Source organism: Myxine glutinosa, chromosome 1 (assembly GCF_964187855.1).
Source record: "Myxine glutinosa chromosome 1, kmMyxGlut1.1, whole genome shotgun sequence".
Taxonomy (NCBI): Eukaryota; Metazoa; Chordata; class Myxini; order Myxiniformes; family Myxinidae; genus Myxine; species Myxine glutinosa.
The window spans coordinates 191,005,857-191,031,199 of NC_136261.1; the positions used below are offsets into that span (position 1 = coordinate 191,005,857).

General features: G+C 44.2%; 1 protein-coding gene across 6 annotated transcripts in view; it reads left to right on the forward strand.

Annotated features, from left to right (window-relative positions):
• Positions 1-20,517, forward strand: part of LOC137432279 (apoptosis-stimulating of p53 protein 1) — a 148,399-nt gene extending 127,882 nt beyond the window's left edge. For all 6 annotated transcript variants that reach the window (XM_068124080.2, XM_068124088.2, XM_078781484.1 and 3 more), the window contains 3 exons: positions 3,077-3,243; positions 14,339-14,538; positions 19,248-20,517. In XM_068124080.2, the coding sequence (XP_067980181.2) occupies positions 3,077-3,243; positions 14,339-14,538; positions 19,248-19,289 (409 nt within the window). In that variant the 3' untranslated portion in view covers positions 19,290-20,517. The remainder of the gene's footprint in view (positions 1-3,076; positions 3,244-14,338; positions 14,539-19,247) is intronic.
• Positions 20,518-25,343: the final 4,826 nt, after the last annotated feature.

The window sequence follows — 25,343 nt, forward strand, 5'->3', positions numbered from 1 at the left end:
CATTAGGATCGCCTACATACGTGCACCAATCAACGCCTCCCTAGCTTTTTTTTTTTTACGCACGAAAAATAAAGGTCGGATACTTTTTGAACACACTACGTATATGATCAACTCCCAATGGGGAATATTTTTTTGTACTATGACATCATCAGTCACGTAGTATGGTGGCCATCTTGGATTTAAGGATAAAATATTTGAAAAGCTATATCTCCTAAACTGAAAAACGGATCAATGCGAAATTTTATATATATGATCAACTCCCAATGGGGAAATTTTTTTTCGTACTATGACATCATCAGTCACGTAGTATGGTGGCCATCTTGGCTGTAGTATGGTGGCCATCGTAGTATGGTGGCCATCATCTTGGATCCTCACCAAAATTGAATCGATTCTTCCTTGTCACACACCCAACCTCTCCACCAAGTTTCGTCCAAATCTGTCCGTAACTTTTTGAGCTCTCCTGCTATTTATCGTTTTTGGCCATGTCTCCCAATGGTGAAGAAAGAATCACTTTAAATTTTTAATCATTCTCATATCCGAATCCATATTCAGATCTTCACCAAAATCGAATCGAATCGTCCTTGTCAGACACCCAAACGGTCCACCAAGTTTCGTCCAAATCTGTCCATAACTTTTTGAGATATCCTGCTATGTATCGTTTTTGGCCCTATCTCCCAATGGTGAAGAATCACTTAAACAATTATAGTAGCCGAATCCGGATCTTCACCAAAATCTAATAATTTTCGTCCTTGTCACATACACTACATCTCTGCCAAATTTCGCCCGAATCCATCCACAACTTTTTGAGATATCTTATTCACAGACAGACAGGGGTGAAAACATAACCTCCATCCACCTTTGGTGGCGGAGGTAAAGAAACAACTGGCTGAGGATTGCTCCGTGTACATGAAATGAATGCTCTCCCACGGTGTACATTTCCAAAACCGTGGCACTATATATAAAAGCCATGAAGGTTTTTGTATGCAATTTCGGTTTTAGCCTGAGTTTTCATGGCTGAATAGTGTGAAAGTACAGAAGAGTCTCCGGTCATTTCGACGGTCTTTCTGCTATGAAATGCGTATTAAAAGTTAATTATCTTTGGTCGCATAGACAAAATGGATTGGTAAATCAAAAGAAAAAGTTGATCAATGAAATCCAATGATTGTACTTGTTGCAAATCTCTGTAACTACTTTTTTTCTTCTTTTTTTTGTATACAAGATCGAGGCTCGTGAAAGAGCTAACATTAATCACACAAAAAGTCAAACCGACACACAAAACACAAAAAACAAGGGGAGCGGCAGACAAGATGGGGAGAGAGGGGGAAGGACACAAACACAACATTGAGAGCAGGGACATCGGGAGGACTTGGGGGGAGGTGGAATAAGAATGAATGAATTATCGTTTCAAGGCCATTTTCCCCGCTACAGCGGGGGTTAGCCTTGCGGGCGCCATGACAATCATAGTTCCCTGTTTGAGGCAATGTTTTTTTTTTATGATGGTTTTTATGATAATATATATATATCAAATATCAAAAGATCAAAATGATCAAAGATCAAGATATCTCAAAAAGTTGTGGATGGATTCGGGCGAAATTTGGCAGAGATGTAGTGTATGTGACAAGGACGAAAATTATTAGATTTTGGTGAAGATCCGGATTCGGCTACTAGAATTGTTTAAGTGATTCTTCACCATTGGGAGATAGGGCCAAAAACGATACATAGCAGGATATCTCAAAAAGTTATGGACAGATTTGATCTAACATGATCAAAAAGTAGAGGTTGGGTTGATGAAACCACCTGTTTCTCGAGGTCTTCTCCTGCTGCTGCATACACACTTGTCCCACCGATATGGGTTCCCAAGCTGGTGCCATCTGCATCGACATCTTTGTGTTGGGGACACGGCATTAGACATTCTTAAACCTAATGGCACCCAAGATGGTCTTCGAGTGGTCAGAAGAGAGGACAGTGAGAAGGTGACGGGTCTGAACTTGCATTGTGCTGCATCCTGTAACAGTACCTCGATGTGTCGCCTCCTTGTGGAGTCTGGCGCTGCCCCATTTACGACTACCCAGAGTGATATGGAAACGGAAACTTGGGGGGAGGTGGGAGAGGTATAAAACATATGAACACTGCAAGGACTCTTCCCTATCAAAATAATTTGCCCTATCAAAATCATTCATCAAAATCATTCAAAATCAATCATATCATTGCCCTATCAAAATAAAATGAATACCTATGATTGCAAAGAAACTTAATTTAACAATTTGTGATGAGGACACAATCGAATACACTACATGTATTAGTATCTCGTAGGATGTCCTTTGGCTTCATACAATGCTTGAACCCACACACAGGCTGATCCATATTTTTCCATCTGTAGAGTAGACGTTGTTGCAGCTTTTGCATATTACTTACTTGGCAGAGTTTGGTTTTTCTGTAGCTCCCAATCCATGTTTGGTATTCTTGTCAGGACTTTGTGGTGTCCGCGTAAGAAGCTTTAGCCTATGCAATCTCTTCCATATAGAGGTGCTTATGGATATAAAGCATGTGGAACCATCTTCGTCCAGTAATGTTCCATATCACGCAATGCCTTGCTGGTATAGTGTGGTACTAGGGTTTCTTGTATAGCACCAGTAAGGCATTTTGTGGTATGGAGCACATTTACTGCAGGAAGATGGTTCCACATGCAAATGTACAATTTCTTGCCTCGTCACCACAATGTCCTGACATGAATGCCATCGAACACATCTGGGAATATTTGGATCAGGAGCTGCATAAAAGCCAAGTAAGTAAGTAAGTAAGCCTTTCATAAGTTGTAAGAGCTGCAACAAAAACTGCACATTTAGCAAAATCTGGATAGGCCTGTTAATTGGGTGTAATGCTCATATGTTTTCATGAAAAAGTTATGGTTAAAAGTTTATACTGTGCATTTTGGTGTAAAATTGTTCACCCGACCACTTCCTCATGTGGCATTCAGCCACTGCATCACATCTTTACTGGCACCATGGCAATGCAGTATCCTTATTCATCAGGAGCGTTCTTTCCCCAACCTGCCCATCAATCTTCATGTGTTCAGGACGCCATTGCATTGTGCTGCATCCTGTAACAGTACCTCGATGTGTCGCCTCCTTGTGGAGTCTGGCGCTGCCCCATTTGCGACTACCCAGAGTGATATGGAAACGGCGGCGGAGAAATGTGACGAATTTGAAGAGGGATATGAGGAATGTTTTCAGTTCCTCTATGGTAAGCAACATACGTGAGTGCTAACTCTCCGACAGGAGATGGAAGTACAATGTGAGAATTACTTGGCAAATTCTTTTTTCCTGTGTGCTCGAAGAAACAATGCCATTAAATTGGATTGAAATGTTGCTTTTCCTTCAGCGTAGACTTTGTGTGCACAGAAAATGAAATAGAATAATCTCGTGCATGCCAGTATAGGAGCTCTTTCTGCCCGAAGCAGATACGACACCACAAAAGTGGTTTGACAACATTTGCTTTGGCCATTGATGGGATGTTTGATAAATCAGTCGTCATTCTTGTCGAATTAATGATGCTTTAAGCCTGGTGTTGGCTTAACGGTTAAGGTGGCTGCCTTGAGATCTTAGGGTCACCAGTTTGAGCCCCTGACTTGCCGTTGAAATAACTCCAGGTGGGCTGACTCAGTCTATCATCCTTCCAAGGTTGGAAAAATGAGTGCCAGCTTCCTGGTAAGGAGGCATTGCATCAGTGGTACAGCCACGCTTCCAGAAAATGATGCGGGCGAGCAGCCATAGGCTGCATATGAACCAGCACCACCAATGACGCTTTCATTAGATGAACATTGAAGTTATTGAACATTATGAACATTGAATCAGTTATCATGGTTTTCTGGACATGCATTGCTCAGTTCCTTGCAGTTGTTTCAACCAAAAACAACGACAGTTGTCGACTTGTTGAATGGTGAGGACTTATGGTTGGGAGGGGGAGGGAAGAGCAAAGATGGGGCAAAGTTGAGAGGTGGAGGCTGAGGCTGTTGAAGGGTGTCAGTTGTCAGAAGTGTGTGTGTGTGTGTGTGTGTGTGTGTGTGTGTGTGTGTGTGTGTGTGTGTGTGTGTGTGTGTGTGTGTGTGTGTGTGTGTGTGTGTGTGTGTGTGTGTGTGTGTGTGTGTGTGTGTGTGTGTGTGTGTGTGTGTCACTGCGGTGAGAGGAGGGTGGCGTGCGAGTTAATGCCTAAACCTCAAGCAGCAAAAGTGGTATGGTCTTGTAAAACCCTCGACATCAGGTTATACTGCTTGCTACCTGTGCGATTGTTATCTGCACTACAAACACTTCCGCATTCCCAGGTTGTTCGCCTGTCAACTTTGCTTATTTCATGCAACCATGATTGGCAATCCATTGCATGTAAAGTCCTTTTATATCAGCATCGATAACAAAAATGAGGATACCGTGTTGGGGAGAAAGATTGAGAAAAACACCTCTCACATGTAATTCTTTCTTTCTGGCCAAACATTTACCATAATGGACAGGGATATCACCTGATGTATTTTATTATTTGTCTGATGTCTATTTGCAGAAATGTCCAAGCCTGCAGATATAAAATCTTGGTTTGAACAATGTTCCCTTAAGGATTCATTATTTTGATAGATCTCCATCACGTCTGCCTTGTCTCAACCAGTTAGACATGCTTTGATAGGCCACTTACCATGCCGTGATACATTTCCATCATTATACTATGTGTCATGCATGTTGGTTAGTAATTGCATCATTATGGCATTGCTCAACAAGGTCCATGTTGGTTTTGAGAAATTACAGAGAACTTGGAGTATGATCTCACTGTTTGGCTTTGGCACTGCACAATATTCATGTTGTGTGATGGACACTCCCCACTACCCTCCCCCTCGCTACCCTCCTCCAATCCAACCAAAGTCATGAACTCTCAAAATAATTATCTATTGGAGACACACTCATCTGATTGGGTGTCTACAAAGGAGAATCCTTTTGTCACACACACGTCTTTTAGCATAGTGTTTTTCTTTCCAAAGTATTGCGATACGAGGCATAAAGTGCAATTTGTACTTGTTTAGTGGAAAATAAATTTCAATTAGTAATTGTACAATTGATTATGGAGGAGGTGGGAGTCGAGAAAAAAAAATCAGTCAGAAACAGAATAGGGCGTACATGCGAAAGGTTATTGTGAGGCGATAAATAAGGTATGGACCCAACTTTGGTCTGGTGGTGATTGATCCCAACTTTGGTCTGGTGGTGATTGATCACAACTTTGGTCTGGTGGTGATTGATCACAACTTTGGTCTGGTGGTGATTGATCCCAACTTTGGTCTGGTGGTGATTCATCCCAACTTTGGTCTGGTGATGATTGATCCCAACTTTGGTCTGGTGGTGATTGATCCCAACTTTGGTCTGGTGGTGATTGATCACAACTTTGGTCTGGTGGTGATTGATCACAACTTTGGTCTGGTGGTGATTGATTCCAACTTTGGTCTGGTGGTGATTGATCCCAACTTTGGTCTGGTGGTGATTGATCCCAACTTTGGTCTGGTGGTGATTGATCCCAACTTTGGTCTGGTGGTGATTGATCCCAACTTTGGTCTGGTGGTGATTGATCCCAACTCTTTGGTCTGGTGGTGATTGATCCCAACTTTGGTCTGGTGGTGATTGATCCCAACTTTGGTCAGGTGGTGATTGATCCCAACCTTGGTCTGGTGGTGATTGATCCCAACTTTGGTCTGGTGGTGATTGATCCCAACTTTGGTCTGGTGGTGATTGATCCCAACTTTGGTCTGGTGGTGATTGATCCCAACTTTGGTCTGGTGGTGATTGATCCCAACTTTGGTCTGGTGGTGATTGATCCCAACTCTTTGGTCTGGTGGTGATTGATCCCAACTTTGGTCTGGTGGTGATTGATCCCAACTTTGGTCAGGTGGTGATTGATCCCAACCTTGGTCTGGTGGTGATTGATCCCAACTTTGGTCTGGTGGTGATTGATCCCAACTTTGATCTGGTGATGATTCATCCCAAATTTGGTCTGGTAGGGATTGATCCCAACTTTGGTCTGGTGGTGATTGATCCCAACTTTGGTCTGGTGGTGATTCATCCCAACTTTGGTCTGGTGGTGATTGATCTCAACTTTGGTCTGGTGGTGATTCATCCCAACTTTGGTCTGGTGGTGATTGATCCCAACTTTGATCTGGTGGTGATTGATCCCAACTTTGGTCTGGTGGTGATTGATCCCAACTCTTTGGTCTGGTGGTGATTCATCCCAACTTTGGTCTGGTGGTGATTGATCCCAACTTTGGTCGGGTGGTGATTCATCCCAACTTTGGTCTGGTGGTGATTGATCTCAACTTTGGTCTGGTGGTGATTCATCCCAACTTTGGTCTGGTGGTGATTGATCCCAACTTTGGTCTGGTGGTGATTGATCTCAACTTTGGTCTGGTGGTGATTGATCCCAACTTTGATCTGGTGATGATTCATCCCAACTTTGGTCTGGTGGTGATTCATCCCAACTTTGGTCTGGTGGTGATTGATCCCAACTTTGGTCTGGTGGTGATTGATCCCAACTTTGGTCTGGTGGTGATTTTTTTTTTTTTTTTTTTTTTTTTTTTTTTTTTGTATACAAGATCGAGGCTCGTGAAAGAGCTAACATTAATCACACAAAAAGACAAACTGACACACAAAACCGACACACAAAACACAAAAAAACAAGGGGAGCGGCAGACAAGATGGGGAGAGAGGGGGAAGGACACAAAAGAGAGGGGGAAGGACACAAACACAACATTTGAGAGCAGGGACATCGGGAGGACTTGGGGGGAGGTGGGAGAGGAATAAAACATATGAACACTGCAAGGACTCTGGGGTGAATTACCGGGGGTAGAAAAGATCAAGGTTTTCGATGGGGGAAGATAAGAGATGGTGGTGAACAGCTGTTTTAAAGACCTGGAGGGAGGAGTGGGATTGAAGGGAGTGGGGGAGTTTGTTCCAGAGGCGGGAGAAAAGGGGAATGAAAGAGTGAAGGTGAGCAGAGAGCCTAGACTTTGGCAGTTTAACCATAAGAGGGTTGCAGGCAGATCTTGTGCGACCTGAAGGAATATTGGGGGGACAGAGCACAGAGAGAGCTGGGGGAGCAAGGCCGGAGAGGAGTCGGTAGAAGACAGAAAGACCACAGACCTGCCTGCGGTGAGTGAGTGAAAGGCCCTCGGTGTTGACTACATCGCAGGAGATTCCAATGATTCTGAAAGCTTTGGCCTCAACAGCATGAAGCCGAGCAAGGTGTGAGGCAGGAGCACCAGCCCAGAGGGGGGAACAGTATTCCATTGAGCTGCGGATGAAAGCCTTGTATGTGGTGAGGAGCTCAGGTGTGCCAAGGAAGGACTTCGCACGACGGAGGATGCCCAGTCGGCGACTGGCTTTGGAGGCCAGCTTGGAAATGTGGTTTTCCCAAGAAAGATCATGGCAGATACTGAGACCCAAAGGCTTCAGCGACAGAACTTCTTGGAGAGGATTGTTGAGAAAGTAGATGGGAGGGTTGTCCAGTCGGTCCTTTCGGAGAGACATTGTAAGAGTGTGAGATTTGTCAGGATTGAAAGACATGTTCCACTTGTTTGACCAGTCTGTGATTTTGTCCAGGTCTGCAGAGAGTGAGGAGGCTGCAGACTGCCGATCTGAGGGATGAGGAATGGAGCGACAGAGAGTAGAGTCGTCAGCAAAGAGATAGAGAGGATTTTCAAGAGAGTCAGATAGATCATTGATGAAGACCAGAAAAAGCACAGGGCCCAGAACACTACCTTGGGGAACTCCAGCCTGAACAGGAAGAGGAGATGAGAGAAACCCATTCAGGGCCACACGTTGACTACGACCAGAGAGGAAGTCCGCCAGCCATGCGTGGAGATTTCCATGGATACCAAAGGAGGAGAGTTTGGTGAGCAGAGCAGGGTGCCAGACCGTATCGAAGGCACGTGAAATGTCAAGGGAGACAGCTCTAATTTCCTGTTTGGCGTTGAGGACCTCCATCCATTGTTGAGAAAGCAGAAGCAGCATGTCCAGAGTAGAGTGACCAGGTCTGAAACCAAATTGATGATCAGAGATCAAGCCATTGGAGAAGAGGAAAGATTTAATATCTGAAGCAATGATGGATTCCATGACTTTGCTGATAATTGGGAGAAGGCTGATTGGTCTGTAGTTGCTGGGATCTGTTTTTGCACCTTTTTTGTGCAAAGCGGTGATGTTGGCTGATTTCCAAGCAGATGGCAGATGACCTTGAGCAAAAGAGAGGGTGAAGAGAACAGAAAGAGGGAGTGAAAGAGCAGAAGAACATGCTTTTAGGACCCGTGGGCTGATGCCGTCAGGACCAGTTGCAGAATCAGAGTCGAGGGTTGACAGAAACTTTTCCACCTTGTCAGGAGGAAAGGACACAGAGTCCAGGAGCAGCTGGGTACGGTGGGTACAGAGAGGGATGGGTTTGGGACACAAGATTTAGAGACAAACACAGAGTTGAGGCATTCAGCTTTTTCACGTGCGGAGTCAGCCGTTAAGCCGTTTGAGGTGAGGGAGGGGATGGAGGGGGAACAAACACCAGAAACAGATTTGACCAGACGCCACCAGGATTTGGAAGAGGGAGACAGATAAGAGAGTTCGGTCTTGAGAATGGTGAGATATTGTTTCCTGGCTCTCCTGAGGGTGGACACACACTTGTTTCGGGCTTTGTGAAAGGAAATGAGATTTCCTTCCGTTGGATTTGCTTTCCAGGAGACGAAAGCAAGTTGTTTCAGGGCAACAGCCTCACCACAAGATTCCGTGTGCCATGGACGGGAGGAAGGGTATGACAACTGAAGACGAGATGGTATAAATCTGTGCATGAGAGAGAGCAATTTACTTTGAAAGAATTCCCAGGATGAGTTGATGTCAGAGGCGGTAGAGATGGGAGACCAGTCCAGATGATTGATGGCTGCTTGAAGACCGTGCCAGTTGGCCTGAGTGAAATGCCAGACTCGTCGACGCTGAGGAGGCTCTCTGAGAATGGTCAGAGAGATGTCCACTTTGACAAGCACATGATCAGATGAGCCGATTGGAGCAGAAGAAGAGCAGCAGACATTTTCAGGGAAGTTTGTCATAACCAAATCCAGAAGAGAAGATGCTCCGTTGACTGAGATCCGGGTCGGGAAATTGACAGATTGTGTCAGTCCCAGTGAGTCGCAGAAGTCCTTTGCTGAAGAGCCATGGCTGGTGAGAGAGGTACCCACACCCAGCCAACTGGCATGGTGACAATTGAAATCACCACATATGAGGAAGAGAGAGTTGGGATGGGTAGATATGTTGGTCCATATTTTCAGACAGTGAGATGTAGATGGAGTCATCGCTGTTTGGTGGACGGTATAACACACATATGAACAAAAGGTGGGAGCGAAGGGGAAGCCGTAGCCAAAGGTATTCCTGGGGGTGAGGTGGAGAGAGGGCAGTGGAGGGCGAGTGAAGAAGAGAGTTTTTTATAAAGATAGCAACCCCACCTCCAGGACGAGGCTCAGGTCTATCATACCGGAGGAGGGAGTAACCTGGGAGAGATACCAAGGCATCAGAGACATCATGAAGGAGGAAAGTTTCTGTTAAGCAGATCACATCTGGTTTGTCAGAAGCAACCTGTATGGAGAGGTCAGTCAAGTTTGAGCGAAGGCCCCGGATGTTTGAGGTCCATACCGTTAATGAAGAGGAAGGGGGAGCATCGGGTCCAGAACAGGGGGGGGGGAGGGGTAGGGTAAGATGTGGAAGAGGAGGAAGAGGTAGGGAGAGCTGTTGAAGGTGTGTCAGAGATTTCAGAATAGCTTGGAGAAAGGGAAGAATGGGGCGGACAAAAGGTTTGATGGAGATTGGGTGAGGCACAGTGAGGTGTTATTTGAGGAGGGGGAAGAGCGAGGCAGAAGGTTTGGGGAGATGAAGGTGAAAGTTGGAAGGGGGAAGAAGCAGGGAGGATGCTTTGAGGAGGAGGGGTGAGAGGGGAGTCTAGGAGGGGAGGAGCGAGGGAGAGTCTCGGTGGGGAGGGGTGTGGGGGGAGTTTAGGAGGGAGGGGAGGGAAGGGGCAAGGGGGGAGATTTGAAAGGGATGGGTGATGGGGAGGATTTGGAGGGGAGGGGTGAGATTGGATTTTGAAAAGTGTACGATTCATGGGAAACGAACATTTTTTGCAAAATGAGTTTGAGACCTTCGAGTCAAAAATACGTTTGAGGACACTGGAGGAGGGGTGGAGTTCTGGATAGTTTAGGGAATGTAGAAAGGAGGAACTGTAAGAGATGGTATTATATATATTTTTTGGAATGAATAGATTTGGTGAGCAAGACGAAAGCATCCTTTTGTAGGAAAAGAAGAAAAGGGTGTTATAATATATGAGAGAAAATAGTTGTTCAGGGGAGAGATTATACATTTCTAACCGCGTGATCGCGAACGAAGAACGAACGAACAAAAAGAACAACAAATAAACGAATAAGACCTGGGAAGGAAATATTTTTTTGGGGTTTTTTTTTTTTTTTTGTGAGTACAGATATTAAACAAGGAGGTACGGGGTGAACGACTGGTACGAAACAGAGAACGAAAATAATTTCAGCGCATTCGACGAATCGCTGAGAGAAAAACGAAACCACAAGGTCGGAGACGGTACGGTAGTCTAAGCCTACGAGTACTAGGCCGTAGAATACTCGATACCATTAACCGACGATTGTGTATACATGTACGAAAAATTAGCACCGAAAATTTTCCAAAAGATACGCTATAGGTACACACACCGAAAGATAGATACAGTCTCGACAAAAACACGATTGTGATAGATCACTTAGCTTCGAGAGCGTGAGCGCATGGAGCAGCTTCGAAAAGACGTGACCTCGCCGTGATCTCGCGAGATGATTGATCCCAACTTTGGAGGGTGCTAACATTTGGGAAGGGTATCGGGTCCACAGTTGAGAGAAGAGGCGGATGGAATGGAGACCAATAGTGAGGGTGGGTTTTGGGCGTGGAAATCGAAGATGGGTTAAGATGATGGAACTGGACTATGGAAGGCAGAGACAACAACTGTAAACTTTCCCTCGCGCTAGATACATCAATTTTCACACATTCCATGCCACAATGGCAAAGCATGAATTTAATAACCACGAATATCTTTGCCCTTTTTAGACAAATTACATTACCAGATCGCACAAACGACGATGTGTGCCGTATGCGTAGTTGTCAGTTGTGCCATAGTGAGTAGCAAGCAACGTGCTTGGCCAGCACATGTAATTTAGGTCTACGCGATTTGTGACTACAGTACTGTACTTCAGCATACACCATTCAATGTAAAATATACTTGGTTATTTGAAGCCAATTTCAAAAGTGGATGACCGTCAATGTTTCCCGAAACAAACTTCAATAACCATGCCATAGAGGTCTGCACGCAAGCTTGGATAAAATGGGCGTTTGACTGAGCATTTCCGGGTTTATGTACGTCATTATTTTACTCATCTCTACATTCTATTAATTAATTGATGTGATGTGCTTTCCTGTACTTGAGGAAGTTCAGTCATTCAAACTCCTGGATCTCACTATCAGCCATGATCATTCTTGGGCAAGCCACATTTCAAAGTTGGCCTCCAAAGCCAGCTGCCAACTTGGCAACCTCTGCCATACAGTCCTTCGCACACCTGAACTCCAGTCCACCTACAAGGCTTTCATTCGCAACATGGAGTACTGCTCTCCCCTTTGGGCTGACTCTGCTGCCTCACATCTTGCTCAGCTTGACGCTGTGGAAACAAAGGCCTTTAAGGTTATTGGAATCACCCGCAATGAAGCTGAGGCTCTGGGCTTATTACTACGACATTGCAGATAGGTCGGTGTTCTCTCTATCTTCTACTGCCTCCTTTCTACGAATTGGTGGTCCTCTTCAAGCCCTTTGAAGTGGCGGCAGATGGCAGCTGGCGCACTTGGGCAACTGCTAATGCCAAGCGCGTGTTTGCCGCTCGCTACCTACATACCGATCCGGTGTGCGTGTCGTACAGGTGCAAGTCTGAATGCTTCTCAGGAGCACCAGACAATCTATTCGACCGAATGGTGGCCTCGACTGCAAAGGAGATGACCCTAATCAAAGGGCTACTTCTGACACAGAAGTGGAGGATCTTGCCCCGCCCAATCGCAAATCGCATGGAGAAATCCTTGAGACACCTCTGGCAGTGATGGAAGTCTGCGTGCGGCGGTGATGCCACGGCTCTGATTCCAAAGCTTCTGTCGTGCCTCTCGGAGATCTCCTCCCAGGCTGCATTCTGATGGAGGCTCCCAGGAGAAAGTGACATGGTGGCTTGGCGGGAGGAGAATGAGCATCTTGGGATTTCAGATGTTGTGGGGGGAGGTGGAGTGGGGCCCAGTCGCACTCTGTTCAGAGTCGGACCAGGAGTCGGCCCAGAGCAGCCTTGCTTGCTGTACTGGGGTGAGCGATGACGTCATGTGATGGTGCGAGTACCCTGTGCTCTTTTCGTGCTTTGTCGCCTCACACCTTCTCTCTCCCAGGTTCCTTCAGGGCTTCAGCGCCGTCCACAATCAACCCCCTTCTGGTGAATCTACCTAAATTCAGCATCGCTGCTCACCTCCATTCATATATTCCACTTGGTCCCCTCCTGTGGAATCAACTTCCCCATTCTCTTCAATCTCATTTCATGTTCTTTAAGACAGCTGTTCACCACCATCTCAGATCGTCCCCAGCCCAAAACCATGATATTTTCTACCCTTGTTAACCACACCCAAATCACTCCTCCTTCCAATTTTGCAATTTTCCCTCCTTGGAATTCTGTTCTGTATCCATCTTGTCCACTCCATGCATGCTGGTTTTGCATCCTATTTTTGCCTTTTACGTCCTGATCCGTCCGGTGTACTAGCTCTCCCACAAGCCTTGACTATTGTTACGTGCTCCTCCCCGACCCCCTGGTCACGGTGTACCTCCGAGCCCCGAGAGGAGTCACGGCAGAAAAATGTGTTATTCTGTGTGTCAAAGATCAATGGAGAAGCCACCCCAATTGTTACTCACAAACAAATATTGTATTGAGATCACACAAGAATAACGGTACAACAACAATAGTATTCAAAAGTACAATCAATATGTCCGATGATGGTACCATCAGTTTTGCAATATATAACTCACTGTGCTCCAAGTGAGTGTAACAAGAACATTCCCCAATGTCTCTCATTCCCGGCTCCAAGACGAAGTTGATTCGCTCCTGCGATCACTAGAACGATGTCCAAACGACCAGAATCCCGTGCGGATGGCCAGGGCAGTCACACAGCCGAAGCTGTACAAAGGCGCCCTCAAGGCGACTGGGAAATCCAAAGGCGCCCTACAGGCGACCGAGAGATCACACCCTCGGGTATGGACGAATTAGCCTTCAAAAATCCGCGTCACACACACGCCCCAGATCGACGTCTGAATGCGGTGAGAATGGTCGAAAAGAAACGAAACCGCGAGCGAAGCACAAATCCTGCCGAGTCAAAATGGCCGACGACCCGGTCTCGTGGCGCACGGCACGGCGATGATTCTCTCCTGAATCGATCGCAAAACCTGACATGCAGGTTGACCGGTCACAGCGATGACAACTCCGACGTAGGAATTCCTCTCCCGGAAACCCGAAAGTTCGCTAGTGACTCTGGCTCACCAACGTTCGCTTCAGAACCCGGAGCAACTCTGCTTTATTGTCCGACTCATTCGCTCCGCCCTTTTTTCTCTTCTTCTTCTTCGTCTGCCGGTTCCCGATCCGGTTTCATTTTTAAAACATTCCTTTTACCTTTTGACAATAATAATTGCTATTTCCCTCAAACAACAATAATAATAATACATGGAACCAGAAATGTCTCAAGTGGATGAAAGCCACCACAACGGAAGTGACGAATCCGTAACACTATGTATACAAAAAATTGTATACATTATATATATACATTATAAATATATTCATGTATATACACATTACATTGATTTTATAGAATAATTTGATTAATTACAAAGCATTTGATAATTAAATGGTTAATTCATGGAATGGTCCCCACAGAAATGTAGTGGCAGCGAAGGGGGTCGACAAGTACAAATTGGATTTAAATAGGCACCTGGATGCATTGGAGATGGAGGATATGGGGCTATTGGCTTGTGTGCATGGTAGATGAACATTGAAGAATGGCCTATGTGGATGGGTTATGATACTGGTGTTGGTGCAATGCAGGCATGATAGGCCTCAATGGCCTCCGACTGGGCCAAAGGGCTTACATTGGGGAGCATCAGACCCCAAGTAGAATGGATGTGATGAAAATATTGTTCAAATGCTGAGGTGAACATGGTTATGTTTTAACAGGTGTACAAGAGAAGATGGGTGTGATGAATAAAGGATTGGTGTATGCGCTTTGGAGTTGGGATGCTGAGGCACCCGATGAGATTTCCATCCATGAAGGGGAACAGCTGCTGGTGCTGCGTCGTGGGGACGACGATGAGACAGAATGGTGGTGGCTCCAGCAAGGAGACAAGGAAGGTTACGTACCTCGTAATATGCTCGGGGTAAGCAAGTTTGAGTCGGCTCAAGCTCCCTACTGAATATTTTATGCTTTGAAATTTACAATGTGGAATAAAACGTTTTTTTAAGAAAGTTACCGAAAAGCATGAAATCACTTCCCTAAGCTCAGTGGCTTTTTCTGAGGTTGAGGCTGGTGTTGTCATGTATTTGTCTGCATGTGTATGTGCTTTGTTTATGCATCTCCTTTACTAGCCTAGAATCCTGAGACACAAGAAAGAATGTTGAGTGAGGTCTCAAAACCACCATAGGAAAGGTGAAGAGACATTTCCGACACGAGCCATTCTTCTATTCTCTTGCTTTTAAGAAGGGCCTGTACCCGGGATGTCACCTAACCTTCCCACCACAGCAGTTAGCATACATCTCTTAATATACGCCTCAGAAAATAATCCTTCTGAAGGAGATAAAGGTTGAAATGCATTCTTGAAAAATGTTTCTTTTTAAGAAGCATCTATATTTATTGTAGATTCAATTTGGAGAAGGTGCGGGGGAGGGTGGAGTAGAATCAGAAGGAAATTCAATAGAAATGATCATCTTTATGGAGTGAAATATAAAGTTGTTACTTGCGAAAATCGAAGATTTTTCAAGTATATTGGTTGGTCTTGTGCGTTATTCTATGTCAGTCGCCTACAGGTCACAATTTTCAACCGATCTTCACGAAACTTCACCAAATGGTAGAGTTGATCATAAGCGAGAAGCCTATTGTTTTTTGGGGTCAAAAGCTCAATTGGTCAACATAGGCCAAAGGTCACCAACTTTGCTAAATTTCTAAAATCCTCAATTTTCATCCAATTGACTTGAAATTTGAAGAGGACTTGCATATCTGGTCACTGAATTCAACCACCAAGTATTCTTGAGGTCAACATAGGCCAAAAGGTCAACATAGGCCGAATTTCTAAAATCCTCAATTTTCATCCAATTGACTTGAAATTTGAAGAGGACTTGCATATCTGGTCACTGAATTCAACCACCAAGTATTTTTGAGGTCAACTTAGGTCAAAAGGTCAACATAGGCCAAGTTTGAAAAATCCTCAATTTTCATCCGATTGACTTGAAAATTGAACAGCATTTGCACATTGAGTCACTAAATAGGGAACCTAACTATTTTTGAGGTGAAAAGGTCAAAGGTCAACTCAAGGTCACCCTTCCAAAATCATCATTTTTCATTTGAAAAATCGTCACTTTTCTTCCTATTGACCCGAGCTTTGATCAAGATTGTCAATTTTAATCTTGATGAAATGGACAGTTTGCTGTATCAATGGAATTTTTTTTCTTGAGGGTGGGGGGTGGATTTTGCAAGTATCGTGCTCCGCATGACGTCTTCTTGTTTATTCTTTGGTTTGTATGTTTTTGATATTTTGAAACGAGGTGAGGAAATACATAAGTATTGAGGATAGTTTTGAGGAAAAGCAAGATACAATGGATAATGTTGAGGAAAAGCAAGATACAATAGGATAGTCGGACACTTTCTATCTGAGGGAAGGTCTTGAAGAAGCCTTGATAAAAGAAACGAACAGCACAAAACAATGACCAAATTAACATGAAGTATTGCATGGGATAAAAACAGCAACACTCCGATGAACCAAAACGCAAGTCCAGTTCGGAAAACTAAGCTCTAGTGAGGTGGAAGCGGCTCCTGCAGATTCGACCAATCACATGGAAAAATGCCCGAATTTGAAGTCCAAGCAAAAGGTTAATTGAAAGGAGGGACACGACAACAAATGCAGAGAATTCTGAGACGATAGATAGACCGTAACAGCGAATGGAGGCAAAGTGATATCTATCTATAATTCCAGTAATCTCTGTCTGTCTGTCTGTACGTCTGTACGTTTGTCTGTGACCGCTGTTTCTCGACAACCACGGGTCCGATATACTTTTAACTTGCCAGGTATATTGCTGGGGACCCGAGGATGTGCCTTTTCAAGGTTTCATATTAATCGGACAATTACTTACCGAGCTATGTCCAAAAAACGATTCAACCAATCAGAGAGCAGCGAACGATCGCGTGTGCCGAACGTGGCGGACACACTCTGCCTCGGATGGCACATTTGAGAGCGTATTCATTTATTTCACGTTTGCAAACTATGTTGGCGCTATGTTGGCGTTAAACGATGTTTTAAAACTAATAAAAACGAATTTGCGATTCATTCGCTTTCCTGCGCGTTTGTGTACGCGATGGCGATTTCTTTACCAAACTCCGGAAGCCGTTCGCTTTGGACCGAACCATTTCATGTAAATAGAGGGGGGGGATTGTCACCACTCGCAAGCCGTTCGCTTTGGACCAAACCATTTCATGTAAATAGAGGGGGGGGATATAATTTTAGATATATATATATAGTACGGGCATGCCCTAGTGTGAATAAAAGCACACAAGGTATAACAAAAATAAATTCATACAGGAAAAGAACCTATGAACACACAATCATACACGTACAATGGGGAGGGGCGAGGGCAGGCAAGGTCTTTTAAAAGTATGCCAATACCAAATATACAAATAGCTCCACCACAAACAGGTCTCCAGCCCACAGCCCAGTCCAGCGAGCGGCACGGACCACCTCACAGCCACGGCACCCAGCAGAGAGAGAGGGGAACCATCCAGTGGGGTGAAGAGTGGAAACTCGAAGCCCGAGCAAGAAGAGAAAAAAAGCCAGAGATATAGAAGGGCCGCCATACACAAGAGAAGAGCATGTGTACAGTCCCCAGCTCGTGGCCGACTCCAACAGGTCTCCATCTTGCCCAACAGAACAGCTCAACTCTTGAGCTTCTCCCTCCAACTGACTCCCCACCTCCATTCAACTAAGTGCAAAAGGGTCAAGCCCCCAAAGCAGGAGAGGTTGGGGGGGGGGGGGAGATGGGTCGCTACACGCCTTAGTCAGGCATGCAGATCAGTAGCAGTAATAGTTCTCTGCATTGACATCGTCTATGACAACATTTACTTGCCTTAAATGTTTATCATAGTTTGATTAATTATTTGTTTCTGTAGGAGTAGTGGTAGTCCACAGGTGGATCCAGGGTGTGCACCCCCACCCCCTTCAGATTTTCGATGATAAATTATAAGCTCTGAATATCCTGGAACGGCCCTCGTGTCCAAATTTTTTTGAACAAGCATTCTGAGTATTGCGCTGCAATACATGTCCCCTACCAAAGTTCAAAGTGCCATAACTTTGTAAAAAATGATCGAATATGCAAATTTATGCACGGTTGATGCTGGTTTTCAAACTTGATCTGAGGTATGCTGAGACACGTGTGTCACGCTTCGCCTCGTTGATAAGCTCGCAAGGTCGCTCCGTGGAGCGGCCTGCACGTATTGCACTGTGTGAATTATATCAATTATTACCAACTCACGGTCTGAGGTACGAGCGATTCAAGAGATATCCATTTTGTTTTAATATTTTCGTTTAATTAACGATATCTGCCAAACCACGTGAGCTATCGCAAATTCCAAAAGGACATTTTGGTGCTGAACAAATATGTGAAGTTTCCCCTAGATTGGATCAAAAATGAGGGAGGAGCTCGGTTTTAAAGGTTCATGCTTAAAAACGTCACAACTCTGAAACCATTTGACGCATGACGTCATGCTCGCTGACTTTTTTGTTCGTCATGGGTATGCGATTCTGCCTGGAAAGTTTGGCCTCGATTTGTTCAGCCGTTGCAGAGAAAAAGGGGTTTTCGTGTTTTCACGAAAAACAATATGGCGACCGAACCCCGTGACCTGTGACGTCATAATTACCATTAAAATATTCTACAGACCGAGTCCATCATATGGTGAAAATTTTATCTCAATCGGTCCTATTATTGCAGAGAAATTGGTTTTTAAAGGAAATTAAAACTTAAAATGGCACTGAGTTAAGGATCATCAGAATTATCAGAATTACCAAAGTTCAAAGTGCCATAACTTTGTCAAAAATGATCGAAACGTCGTGAAGTTCGAACTTGATCTGTAACTTATCATGAGGAAACCATGGACCAAGTTTGAAATCATTAGCATTAAGAGTTTAGAAAAAAAGTCCGGAAAGCTGTTCTTTGCATGACGGACTGACAGACGGAGGGACGGAGTGCAAACCTATAGTCCCCTCCGGTGTACAACGGTAGGGGACTAATAAGATATGTTCATGATCATTGGAGAAAAATTGTTACTTCCTCATCTGACAATTTGAAAAGTTCATTTTGGACATTGTTTCATAGGGTACCTGCCTTTTCTCCATCACATTTGTGGAATAACAAAATCAAACCAAAATGAGAATTATTTTCTTCACTGCTGCTTGTATGAAAACTGTCGATCTAGAGGGTGTCCATAGTCACACATCATGGGGAAAACATTTATTTGTAAGGTTGGCTACATCCGTTTTTCGAAATGTGTCCCACCAATCTTAAAACTATTAATTTTGAATAAAGTTAATAAAATTATTAGGAATAGAGTTATAAAATCTGAAAAAAAATACATTAAAAAATAAATACATTAGATAAATTAAATAAATTCCTATGATGCGTGACTTTGTGGACACCCTGTATTATAGTTTTGTTTCGTAACAACTCAAGTTTCTATGCGATATTAGTCATTTAATATTCGAAAATGCTTTGCTGTTATCACATCATTGTTGGAATGTAACTCCAAATAACCCGCAATGTTGCATGTTGTATACATTTAATTTATACATATATTGCAATGTTGCAATAACCTTTTCCTTTGCTCCAGCTCTTCCCTCGCATCAGGCCACGCCAAAGGAGTCTTGCCTGAGAGCCGGCCAACACAATCATTTCTCTTGGAACCCCCGGCCATATCATCCTGTCCCGTTGACTTTGGTTCGAACACTCGTTCTTTTGTAACTTGTGGACCAAGAGGCTGCACATTGCAAAAGCTGTTCTCCTTTGTATCCCTTGGAGGACCCCATCATCCGGCAGTCCAGCACGGACGCCACACTCGAATCAAAACTTTCATTGTTCTGTTCTATCTTTTTGCAGGAAAGTTCTTCAACATTGACAAACAATGGACGTGTTGCTTGTCTGCCAAAGATAGATTCGGAAATTCTACTTGATTGGCCCATTTTCCTTTCAAATATGCTTGGCGGCATTTCCTGTACCTGTCTTGCTCCCTCCCCCTTGACACTCGTACTGCACAGATCGGTCCGTTATGCATATCTTCTGTCCGTTTTCCCCGACACCTTTTTAACGTTTGAAACTGCTCTTACATTCCCTTTGTATTGACATTTGCACAGCCTTTCAAACGAGTTTATCATGTCTTTCTCTGGAATGGCTACCAGGTGGGTACACCTGGATGCTTTTGTTTTTGTACACTACCCATGCTCCCCAGCCAATGTACATTGTGGAATTAACCCGAATGAAAGGTCAATGAAGCCTGGGTATGTTAGGGTCCTGCAGGTCTTTATTTGATGGCCTGCTGATTTTACACTAACCAAAGTGACCTAATAATGGTCATAAACACTGAATTATGGGCAAAGGTGGAAAATCGGGATGAATTTGTGTGAGGCATCTGTTTGTGACAGTGTGTGCATGTTCATTGCTTGGAATGGCTCGTTTTTGGAATGTGTGTGTGTGCAATATGCTACAAATGAGTTTGCTCAAACAGCAGGAATGCCTTCAATCGATGAAAGCACATTTTGGAGCTTTATTTTTTTATTTTTACAATATTAAAAATGTACATCACTATCATGCTGTGGTTGGAAATTCTGCTTGGGATCACTAGTTTCTGCACTTGGGAAGTTTTCTTTTCAGCTCAGGTATAGATATTTCATGCTTGCACATCCGAGTAGGAGCCGTGTGCTGCTGGTACATTTGCTGGTGATAAAATTTTGTATGCATGACACTGGTTCAGTATTATGCACTATTTAATGATTCATGTAAACAGTTCTTACTTTTTGACTGCTACTGCTTTGACAGTAAGCTACTTTTAGATGTAACCTGCTGATGGTTTACTTGTAAGCTTTAAATAAACATTGCTAAATGTATGTTATGGGTTTCTTACACCATTGAGAAGTACGAATTCCATGGATTTCAATGGTCATCTACATATTACATACTTGAAGAGGTTGAATGAGAAGGTAAGGATGATTGTGGGAGAATTGCTTGGCTATACCATGAAATCTACAGCCTGGTGTTGGCTTAACAGTTAGGGTGCTGGATTGGGATCCGAGGATCCTGAGTTCGAATCCCGGTCGATCGTTGAATTAACACAACGGGGGTTGACTCCGCCTGTCATCCTTCCGAGGTCGGCAAATTGAATACCAGCTTGCTGGGGATGAATGAGCCATTCGGGTATCCTGCGTCGGAGTGACGACCCATTCAGGATTGTGCCCAATAGCCAAGGAAACTGCTTCGGCAGCGCTCTGCATCATCATGGTCATCACCGTGGAATCTGTGCCCCCATGTATATTATAGGCTTAGGGAAGTAATTTTGGAATTGGGTCAGGGTACCAGCACACCATGGTTTAGCGTTTCATATGCACCAGCAAATGTTGAGATTGCCATCTGGCTTAGCATCCCTCCTGAGGATGCTATCTATTCGAGCAAATTATGGGCAGGGGAATTTGGTATACATAATCGTGGCTTGGGGAAGGGCAACATGGTAAAAGGACAGCATGTAATGACAGTAGGTGGATACAATGAGCAAGGCATTGAAATTAAGAATCCTGAAAGTAATATGGTTAATGGGGATTGAAAAGGTTATGGTGGGGATGACAGATTGTATGTACCACCAACTGAAGCCCTGGAGGAAAAAGTGGACTATGAATGGCTTTCGGAAGGTTCTACCAACATTGGTGTGCAGCGAGACTGCATTTGGGGTTTCCACGGGAGACGGTTATTGGAATAACTGTCTTGAGGTTAGGGATGGTTTGAGCATTAAGAAAGCAGTGGGAGCACAAGAGGTGGTTTAAAAAAAAAAAGGCTACAAAACTGTGGAATGGGAGAGTAACAGACCTTGTCCTTTAGCTGCATTATAGCTGCCAATAAGGTTGAGAGTTTCAGATTCTGCAGGTCGCGGTAGAGTGCACACCACCGCCAGGCTCAGCAGGTCACGTTTTGTATCCACTGATAGGCCGGATCTGGCTTCGGACCTGAACCAAAATCTAATCTGCTTGTTCTTGTCACCAAAGCAACTCATCCACCTAGTTTAGTCATAACTCGTCCATAACCTTTTGAAACATCGTTTTTGGACCGATCTCTCAGTTGTGAAGATGAATAATCTCTTTTGGTTATTCCCCAACATCTCATTTGTCTTTGTCACACCCAACATGTCCACCAAGTTTCGGCCGAATCCATCCATGACTTTTTGAGATACCCTGCTCACAAACACGGCTGAAAACATAACCTCCATCCACCTTCGTCTGTGCAGGTAATTATATTCCATTGAGCTATGAATAAATGCCTGGTAGGCCGTGAGCAGTTCTGATATCAAGGAATGACTTGGAACAAGTAGACAACCAGTCTGAAGCTGGCTTTGAAGGTCAGCTTTGCTGTTATGGTAAGCCAAGGAGTGGTCATGGATGATGAGAGTGCAATGTTCAATCGGTGACCTCTTCCAGTGAAAATACCAAAAAGGGAGGTGCAGTTGAGAATCCTTTCAGAATTGTATGTTAGGATAGATGTGCTTGGATTAAAACATGTTATTTGTCACATCATTGTCACATGTCACAGTGATGTACATGTCATTCAATCAATTTCAGATCAGCAGAAGTGATGCAGCTACTGTCTGTCACTCAGCTGGGGTCATGTATGAAACTGGTCACCTGCAAAAAGGAAGAGGGTTTCTGCAGTACAAGAGCTAATTGTGTAAATTAAGATTGGCCCATTATGCTGCCTTGGGGCATTTCCTGGGAAATAATTGGGGAGAGAAACAGATTCCGTTGATTGTGCAAGTTATCAGAAAAACAATTATGAAGGCCTTGAATGGCACATGCAGTGAGCATAGCACACAACGGAACCTTTGTAGCTGGGCGAGACACCAGACTGGCAAATGTCTGAGACGTCTCCAAGGGAACAGTCCTGACCACAGATTGACCTAAACCTTCTGACCATTGCCGAGAAGCAGTTTCTTGTCTATAGTAGAACGACAATCAAAACTGAGGGTCAGATCATGTTTGAACAAGAGGAAAGATGATGCTAAAGCACAAATTAAATGACTGCTTATACAACATGCATTTTAAGGCCATTTTCCCTGCTAGAGCGAGGGTTAGCCTTGCGGTCCCCATGACAATCTTCTCCATTTTGCCCTATTTTCTGCATCTATCCTTGTTAACCCCCTTGCCCGCATTTCTTCTTCCACCATCTTTAGCCAAGTCTTTCTCGGTCTTCCCCCTCCTCTACTTCCTTCTACATTCATTTCCATCACTCTTCTCAACCAGTCACTTTCATCCTTCCTCAACACATGACCAAACCATCTCAACCTGTTCCTCTTCACAGCATCAATCACAGGCTCTATTCCCATCATCTTTCGCAATTCATCATTTGTCTTCCTCTCTCAACGATACTCCACACATCCACCGAACCATTCGCATTTCCACCCTTTCCAGCCTTCATTGCTGCTCTACGTTCATTACCCAGAACATTACAGTTCATTACTGCTAAGAAGGGGGAAAAAGCTTATTGGGCTGTTGAGAGGATTTGGTTGAAGAATAGACAGATGGGCAACAAGAGCAAGATTGTTCACCAGTTCATAGATTCAGTGCAAGTGCTCCATGTGCCTATGTTTGTCCACTCATCTCAAACCAGTGGGTCGTAACCGAGTTTACGAAATTAATACAGAAATGTAACGTTTAAGCATTCACGTGGAAGAATTAGCATGGCACTCGGAGCGCACAACTCCGCCAGGCTAAACAGTTTATGTTTTGTATTCCACTGATGGGCCGGATCTGGATCCGGACCTGAACCAAAATCGAATCGGCTTGTTCTTGTCACCTACCTAACTAATCCAACAAGTTGTGTCATAACTCGTCCGCAACATTTGAGATATCGTGTTGTATATCATATTTGGCCCCGTCTCTCATTTGTGAAGAATGACTTGAAAAAAGATCTAGTATCCCGATCCGGATCTTCACCAAAATCTGAACAATTCGTCCTTGTCGCACACCCAACCTCTCCACCAAGTTTCGTCCAAATCCATCCATAATTGAGATATTCTGCTCAGAAACAACAGTGAAAACATAACCTCCTTCAATCTTGGGTGGCAGAGGTAATAAATGCTCTATTTGATACAATACTTTTGATTTTATTCAGTGGAAAAATAATATAAATACAAATACTGTAATAAACCAAAATAAGAAATATTATTACTTCATTCAGTTTTCCAGGAAAATCATTCAATCAACAATTTTTGATTGAATTCCGACATTCCCAGTCCTTGAGAAACTTCTACAGCAGATACTGCTTAATTGATACACCCTTGTTCCAGGCAATTACCTGAACAAAAAGAAATGAATGCTGTGGTACTATTCGTATGCACAAAGGTGAAATGTGTGTGTTCTTACATTATAAACTACTTGGAAGCGAATACCACATTCATGCGCTGAGAGGGCAAGACCGGAAACCCACCCAGAGCGTTTTTGGCAATGGCAGCATGTTGCTCGTTGTCAAACTCCACAAAAGAAATGTCTGGTCGCCCTGGGACAGTCCGCACTTCCCGCCAGCCTGGAAACCTGACAATGACATGGAGACTCAATGTTTTGCACAGCCATTTGAATTATGCTACATCAATGTGTAAAATGTGCTTCATGAAAATGCATCATTCAAGACTTCAACTGAACCATCAATTCTGGGAGAACTCTTTTTCATATTAATGTCAGAGCTTATGTCCTATTGAGTATATTAGTGGGCACACCTGCCCTTTGGGTGGGAGTACCCTTCTCAGCCCACCGTCGGTGGGAAATTTGCTGCGGTACAGTCTTGGAAATGCACCTTATAATTGTTTTAAAGAAATTTTATTGATCACAACATATCATATGCATATCTATATCACAAAAGGAGCCGTGTCTGCCTGTCTGTTGTGCTATAATTTAAGAATGGATTAATGGATTTCAATGAAACCAACGACGGTGGATTCAGGAAACTCCCAGGAAGGTTTGTCACAAAAAAGAAGGTTTGTGTATGGGTACATGGGCAAATGTGGTGAAACCGCAAACGGTAACTTGCGACACTGGTTATTCCCACAAAAAAGGGCAGGATCTCCCAGGAATCCTTTTTGTTATTGCCCCATAGATTCGCCATTGCAGCAAAGATTGGTATTTCTGTCAGCGAAGCGACAGGTCTTCTATGCTCGTCATAAGATAAAGGAAAATGATTTGTAATACCGGCTACCACCAAAGGTGGCACTATTGCAGCAACAAGTCAATTTTGGAGTTTCGGTGACATTCACGTTTGCTCCATTATAGTAACTGGCGATTTAGCCGTTCGCCGTTCGCTTTGCCGTTGCGAATGGACCAAACCATTCATGTAAATAGAGGCGGGGGGGGGGGTTCTGTGGTCGTTCGCTTTGGCTTTGCGAATGGACCAAACCATTCATGTAAATAGAGGGGGGGGTTCTGTGGTCGTTCGCTTTGGCTTTGCGAATGGACCAAACCATTCATAGAGGGGGGGGTTCTGTGGTCGTTGCGAATGGACCAAACCATTCACATCGAATCATCGAATCACATCGAATGGACCAAACCGTTCGCTTTGGACCAAACCATTGCATGTAAATAGAGGGGGGGGGTTCTGTGGTCGTTGCGAATGGACCAAACCATTCATGTTTTTTTTTTTTTTTTTTTTGGCAAGGAACGGGCACCCACGTACGGGCACGTCC